Source organism: Nicotiana sylvestris, chromosome 5 (genome assembly GCF_000393655.2).
Source record: "Nicotiana sylvestris chromosome 5, ASM39365v2, whole genome shotgun sequence".
In the NCBI taxonomy this organism is placed as follows: domain Eukaryota; kingdom Viridiplantae; phylum Streptophyta; class Magnoliopsida; order Solanales; family Solanaceae; genus Nicotiana; species Nicotiana sylvestris.
The window spans coordinates 155,415,370-155,423,137 of record NC_091061.1 but is presented as its reverse complement, the minus strand read 5'-3'; the positions used below and the strand labels follow the sequence as shown (position 1 = coordinate 155,423,137).

The 7,768-nt window shown below is 35.1% G+C and overlaps 1 protein-coding gene across 1 annotated transcript; it reads right to left on the bottom strand.

Annotated features, from left to right (window-relative positions):
• Nucleotides 1-669: 669 nt before the first annotated feature.
• Nucleotides 670-6,358, bottom strand: LOC104247417 (uncharacterized). The gene is made up of 6 exons (XM_009803439.2): nucleotides 6,164-6,358; nucleotides 4,154-4,178; nucleotides 2,346-2,420; nucleotides 1,970-2,074; nucleotides 1,732-1,850; nucleotides 670-895 (listed from the first exon to the last, which is right to left on the bottom strand). Exons 2-5 carry the CDS (start codon nucleotides 4,169-4,171, stop codon nucleotides 1,734-1,736), a joined length of 315 nt encoding a protein of 104 aa, XP_009801741.1. The 5' UTR covers nucleotides 4,172-4,178; nucleotides 6,164-6,358; the 3' UTR covers nucleotides 670-895; nucleotides 1,732-1,733.
• Nucleotides 6,359-7,768: the final 1,410 nt, after the last annotated feature.

Below are 7,768 nucleotides of genomic sequence, written 5' to 3'. Positions count from 1 at the left end.
CTATGAGGGACCATAAGGGAGTGTCCAATTTATTACTGCTTAAAATTATTTATAATTCGAATGTTATCAGTAATATAGTTAAAAGATACTGTCAGGGCGGGGCCGTTTGGTTTATTATATGGTTATGCAAGAATTGTTTATGCTGTGATAACAATTAAAAAATTGTTATACAATAAACAACAATACAAAATTGTTAGGCAATAAGTAATAATACATGAATTATCACGTATAAATTATCTAATCTAAGATTTTTAGTTGGGATGCACTTATTCATGTACTACTTACAAACGCAATTATCCAACTTTTTAACAGTTACGTCATAATACACAAATTGATCCACTTCTGCAAAGTCTTCTATGTTTTAATTCTACAGAGATTATGTTAGTTAATACAAAAAAATTATTGAATGTTACGCATAAATTGAAACCACCACTGCACTCTCTTGCAGCCATGAATATAGGACCAAGTTTAACTGGTATGGGTGAAAAATTACGCTTCATTTATCGTATTCACTCATTTGGTTAACTTTACCTCCATTTCAAACTCGCCTATTTCATGTTCCTGCCGACGCATGTACCAAAACTCAATCATTGTTAAGTATACTAATTACTAGCCCATTCAATGAGCATTGTATCTGGATATGAAAGGTAAGGTATCCTACACATTAGCTTGATCATAACACAAACTACAAAAAAACCACTTTAAAATCCATTGTTTACAAGGTCCCTGAAATAGATAACAGTACGTAGCAGAACAGCAAAATCCTATTTCAAGTCTTACAGCACCCTCTCTAGTAATCAAGTCCATGTTTCTACCAATACGAAAAGTCATACAAGTTCGTCCAACTCCTAGCTGCTTCACAAGTTTTACTCCAAATCACTCATACCCGGTTCACCTACATTGCATAAGTGTAATAATTAGCATTACAAAGAAATGAGGGAAATCAGATCATGAAAAATAAAAGGATGTAGGAGCGCCGATGCGCCCAATCTTGGGTCATCTGGAAAATAAATCATGCACGTGTGTAACACTCACAACACGTATTTCAAGTAGAAAAGCACAAAAATATAGAGGAAATAATTCATTTCTGCATGCACAAGGAAATAGGCTTCATAGAAATGTAAGGAAAACAGTATATGTATTCTCTAATTCCTTATTCTGCACTACCATAGGGTGTTTTGTGCATAAGGCAAGCTCTTTTAGTAATACACCAAATATCCATGCCACTTTCCTGTCTGCGTTTCATTTGCCGAACTTGGACACTACAACATGCAGATTTTCATCCCATTGAGCCTCCTATCATTTGTATCCACCATTACACAAATGATTGCTCATGTTTATAAGACCATTATCTCATTAACCATTTTCCATGTTCACCAAATACCAAAATCTTTTTTCTGTCTCCATATTCCTGCTTGGAAAAAAGAACCATGAAGTTTCTCTTGTTGTCATTTCGTATCATTGATCTTCCAATCATGGTATTACCCCCCAGGTGACAGCTCGTTCAGCATTTCAATTTTAAAAATGACATTTAAATGCTAGTATTAATAATTTCTGAAGTTCCAAATTTCATTTTAAATTGTTTGATAAATTTCACAATAATGAATTCAAAAACTTAGAAGGTAATTGCAATTCAAGTAAGGACTGATGAAATGAAGAACCAGCTCCCAATTCAACTCAAATTACTCCAATCACCATCAAAACATAGCAACGTCAAAGATCCAGCAATACCTCTACTTGGGATTTCGGAGGACAATGATCACAGAATCTCCACGAAGGAACATCTTGCTAATAAACCTATCTTTGTTAACAGGTTGACCCTTCTTTTTTCCTTTTCCAGTCTTGGGAACCTGATGAATAAACATACACAACTTGGATAAGTGGAGCTCTTTGCGCAAGTTACAAATCCAATATCCAAGATGCATTGTCCAAAACAAATTTACTAAAAACCCCAGAAAAAAGAACGAACCTCAGTCCACATTTCCCTAACATTTTCAAGCACCATGTTGCAGTGACGATCGAACGCCCTCACACGGCCGAGAAGTTTCCTGTTGTTCCTACAGTTGATGAGCACCTATAAAGCAGAAAACAGCCAGAACAACATCTGTAAGATAACTATAAAATTGAAGCTCTTTCACATACAAAACTCAAGCTTGCATTTAGTTCTAGAGTATTGAAATTTAAATCTATGACATTTAAGAAAGTACACCGGCATGACTTAGAAAGCAAATGGACAGCATAAACAAGATCCTAGATCAGATTTAGTCAATTTTTATATAAGTAGCATTACTACACAAGCATGACAAAACAAAGACATCAGTAAAGACAGTAAAGTCTATTAATACCTGAGTGTTATTCTTAACACTCATCATCAGGACAGAAAGTGGGCCAGTGTTGAACTCCTCTTCCTCATTTTTCACCTGCGAAAAGAAGGAAAAAGCTCCATTAGCGAACACAACGGTCAGATTCACTGGGAACTGACGAGGTCCATCCCTCTACAAAACAAAATAGCAGGGCATACACTCACTATGTACTTCAACTGGATAATGTACCAATTAAAAAAGCTAAATACTTTGACATCCGGAAGGCAAACAAGAACGCCAGATTCTTATGGAAAATGAATAATAAGATCACATGTATGGATGAACAAACCAAGACAAAAAGAAATGAGAATAGGATGTCTGTTAAAGGAGAACAACAAAATTTAGACCAAGTTTCCAGGAAATCCAATATTGCAACACAAGAAATGACTAACAACCTAAGTTGCTCGGACACGGGTGCAAGTGTCCGACAAGAGTGCGGATCTAGCATCCTTCGAGATGTAAATTCTAAGATTTAGGGATACGCATCGTAGAATGGATATAGGCGGGTGAACCGGCCAAAAATAATTCATAAATTTAAAAATATAAAACTATCTCTAAAATCTAAATTATGAGAAAAATTTTGTAGAATACTTACGTATAACTTGCAAAGTGTGAATTTTTTTTTATTCTCAAGTTGTAGATAAATAAAAGATTGATTTCCTAAATAAGGTATGCTATTTGCTTCAAATTTACCATAGTTTTGATTCTGATTATTTCGAGAATCAAATTGTATCTCGTCTCGAATTTCTTCGTCCGTTGTGGTCAAAGCACCCAAAATTATTTGACCAAATCCAATACGGATCTCATAACCACGGGCATATTAGTGTCATGTCGACACGGGTGCGCACCTAAACTGCCGTGTCGGAGCAACTTAGCCAACGACACTTGCATGGACGTGAGTGCAACCTAGGGTCAGAACACAAATTCTTCTAGTTCAACTGCTTCAACCAATATTTAGTGCAACTGATGCTGTAGAAAGGCACTCAAGTTTATAGCACTGCTTCAACCAATATTTAATGCAGCTGATGCTGTAGAAAGGCACTCAAATTTATATGCTATAACCATTTTCCCAGGTGTTGCACCACATTACATAGCCACCTATACAGGGTCTTCAAATAATTTTTGGTAGCTATATTGTTATTTGAAGCAAAGCACCCAAGGGTGTGGTCTAATGGTCAATAAAGTGGATAAAAATCTCATAGAGCAGTTTTCAAATACCAATACCAACGGGGACAAAAATATTAGGCGATTATTTCCATCTGCCTAAGCCTTGGTGACTCTATAACCATGCTAGTGTGAGATAGCATGTACCTTGTGGAATAGTATAGTTGTCCGCAAGTTGGCCCGAAAACCACCTTTAATACAAAAAGAAGTTATACTGTTATTTAAAGTTCTAATTGTTTTTGTCATTTGTTTTACAAGTGGTGAACTCAAATGACTTAACCAAAGACATGCTAATAGCCAATGTGACACATTGAAAAAACTCTGTTGATCATGACTTCAAACAATTTCTTGTTCTTACTGAAAAGGGGAGGGGTAAACCCTATCTCTTTCCAAGAAAATACTAGATGTAACACGTACAGGAAGGGTGACGGCTACCAAGTACCAACAAACAAAAATCTAACATGGCACTAAGGTGAAAAAAAGAGAGAAAAGAGAACAAGAATTAAGAAGTAGACAAAACCTAAAATATAAATAGTTCACAACACAGCCATAAGCCAAGGGTAAAATACAAAATCAATAATAAAAGCTATTTATAGGTAAAACACTTGCAAAGTAAGCTGACTTACAGGGGCATCCTCTTCCATTGGCCGACTGCAAAAGAGCAAAAGAAAAAAGGAAAAGACAAGGAAAATGAATTAGGAACCTTCACTTTGTTAATGTTTGATTAACACAAGAAGTCAAGAACCAGCAAGAATATAGAAACGTCAGAATTCATCAACAAAAAATGAGAACGTTTTTTAGAAACATCAGAATTCATCAACAAAACATGAGAAGGTTTTTATTTTCTTTTCTAATTTCTACTATTATATAAATCCAACAGCCTGCTTAGCCTTTTATTCTAACCAAAAAAAGGATTCTACTACTGATTTGCATGAGATAACATATGTTTAAGCTTGATAAATTGCAGAGTGAACAAAGGAATTAACTATTAAGAGCAGTAATAATAAAGAGCTAGAGAAGCAACCATCCCTATTTACAAAGGCAAGAGTTCATGCAACATAAAACCCAATAAACACAGTAAAAGGAAGTTTTTTTTTAAGAAGAAAAGGAAAGTCTTCTTTTACTGTACCCAAAGGTGTGGCCTAGAGGAAAATAAAGTGGGAGGACAACAATTAGATCTCAGGTTCAACCCCTAGAAGAGGCAAAAAATACTATGTGATTTCTTCTCCTTGGTCTAAAAGCTTCAGTGGGCAGAGTTACCCGCCGGTGGAGGTACCAAATGTAATCAAGGTGCGTGCAAGCTGGCGAGGATAAAGCAGTCATCAAAACAAAAGAAAAAGGACCCAAAAAGAAAAAGGAACCCTCCAAACAAAGAACACAACAAAAACAAGAACAATGCCTTAGTACCAAACTAGCTAAGGTCGGGGATATGAATCTTCTATATCTATGTACTCTATTAAAACCCACTGCAGTTTAATAGTAGTAAAGTAATTTGTCATTGAAGCAAAACTAAACACTCAAAATTGTTCAAAATTAATCCATAAAAAATAGATAAAATTCTTCAATTTCCATGTCAGAAGAATTGTGTTACCTAGGAAACCATACAATACTAGAAACAAAAGTGGTCTAACTTATTAATATGCTAAAGACTGTTAATGGATGACAAAAAAACCCTAAAGTTATCGGAGTTTTACGTTTTCAAGGAAATCAGATCATTGAAGTCAAGCAAATCCGTAATATTGCAAGCAGAGAAGATGGAAACTTTAAAAAGAACAAAGGCAAAGCGTAAAGAAGCAGTAGAACTTACCTCATCTTCGATCAAATTGAAGAAATTCAAGAGCAAATAGGAACCAAAGAGGGGAGAGATTAGTGACTGAAAAGAAAAGGCTAGGGTTTAAAGAGGAGGCAGCGGAAAACAGTCGAAACGCTTGACGACAATGGGCTGGGAGAGACTTATAAACGGATTATAGCCCAAGTGAGGAGGCCCAAGCTTGGACAAGATAAGAGATAAACATGGTAAAATAAGCATCCACTTCGGCAGTTAATTTCTTCCCTTGTTCCTTCCTGAACATTTCCTCAAGTGCAAAACCAACATACTCAAATTTATTATGAGGGTCTAATACAGAAGCAATGAATATCATTTTATTCATCTTTTCAGGTTCACCCCAATATTTTTTAAACTTCTCTTTCATCTTCCCTGCCATAAAATCAACATACACAAAAGAGGAAGTACTAATTGAAATGTCCTTAATTCCAGAACTTAATGGACTTTGATAGAGAGGAGTTTCTGCGATTTAAATAATATGAAGAGTGTGGTTAGGCTCCAATTCAATGTGCAAAAATCTGAAAGTTACAGCCATAGCATACGTCTTTTAACTTAGGTGCTGACTTTAACTTAGCATACATGTTTTTTAACTTAAGTTACAGCCGAGACTTCAACTTAATCAAACAGAATCAGTTTTGTTACAGCCTGACTTTAACTTAGCATAGAAAGGGATCAATAGCAGAAAGTTACATGCTGACTTTAACTTTAATAATCAACACAAGAAATTTCCACCAAAATCGAATGAGCTGAGGAACAGAGGAAGAAAACTGAAAAGGAACTAAACTCAGAACTCAGAAGAAGTCGCACTAACCTGAGGAAGAAGGATAAGCGACGAGCTGAGGAAGAAGGTGGCACAGTCGAGCTGAGGAAGAAGGCAGCAGTCGCACAGAGCTGAGGAAGAAGGCAGCAGTCGCAAACTCGCACAGTGTCGCACACACAGAGGAACCCTAAATCTAATTTTTGATTTAGGTTTGACCGTTTGGGAAATGGGACAATAGGTTTGTGACTGTATGTAACGTATCAGTACTAGTGGGCTTCAGCCTAAGATGGGGTGGACTAGTGGGCTTCAAAGTTCAAATGGGTATTGGACTAGATGGGTAATAACTAATAAGTTTTGTAAAAATTGCATGGTCGCTCTATTTGGTTGTCCCTTTTTAACCTGTAGCCGCTTTATTTTTTTGTTAAAAGCCTTTAAAAAGACTATTTTGCCCTTATTTATTAAAAGACTACTTTCTTTCCAAGTATATGTTAGTCCTCTACTGTCGTTGTCTATCTCCCGTTATTCGTATTTTTTGATTTGTTCTTCTCTGAAATCAAACGATTTTCGTCGTTGTTTTTTATTTTTCAACTATTTGTTCCCCAATAACATTACGTATAATCACAGGTACATTGCATTAACTTTCTTTTATTTTAGTATTAATTTTTATGATTTAATTTTTTGTTTTGGTTTTGATAGTCATGTATTTATGATAAAATAGTTTCCTATGGTTTAATTTTATTATTGCATTAGTTTTACTTTTACGATTGTGTTTTTAGGTTTTTTGAACGTGTGTTTGTATTTTTGATAAAAATTCTAAATTATTCAGTGTTTGGAGACGTTGAAAATTTTTAAAAATTTTGAGAATTAAATAGATGATGTTGTTAAAGTGTGAAGTTTATAATACTTCAATGATACCTTAGTTTTAGGAGCTGAAGTTTTGTTTCGTGTTTTGTGTTTTGTGTTTTTTGCTATATTTTTTATGAACTTCAGCATTATTTTGGAGTTTAATTTGTGTTTTGTTTTTTTATAAAAACTATAACATGTTTTTGCTGAATGTTTTGTTTTGTAACTGGTGAACTTCAGCTCTAGGAACCGAAGTTTTTGTTTTGTAACTGGTGAATTTCAGCTCTAGGAGCTGAAGTTTTTATTTTGTAACTGGTGAATTTCAGCTCTAGGAGCTGAAGTTTTAACTGATTTTTTTTATAATGTTTTGATGTTATTTTTTTGTATCTTTTAATGTTTTTTAACAGATGGCACCTAAAGATCCTAAAGTAGCTAAAGCACGTAAAGCAACTAATGCACCTAAAGCACTTAAACAACCTATAATACCCCCAAGTCCTCTAGTCCATGTTGCTCCACCTACAAAACCAGGGGATAGATATTATGAGTTTGGAGATTGGTTTAACTGTCGTGGTTACTGAAAGGGGAACCACAATTTGAAGAGTTTAATTGCAAGTTTCTTGACTCCTGCATAACGGGATAAGCTTAATAATGGTACATTTAGATGTATTATGGCTATGGAGAATTTCAAATACAGCATCAAGTTGGTTCATTGTTTGCGTCTTTCTCGAATATTCACCAATGATCGAGACTCCATTAGTTTCAAGATTTTTGGCCATGATGTTTCCTTCACCCTTAAAAACTTTCACATTATGT

Bases quoted from the DNA above. Each gene is read 5' to 3' on its own strand.
- LOC104247417 (XM_009803439.2), bottom strand. The intron at 2,075-2,345 runs GTATTAATAGAC...TCTGCTTTATAG, and splicing joins GTGTTAAGAATAACACTCAG to GTGCTCATCAACTGTAGGAA. The intron at 1,851-1,969 runs GTTCGTTCTTTT...TTTATTCATCAG, and splicing joins TTAGGGAAATGTGGACTGAG to GTTCCCAAGACTGGAAAAGG.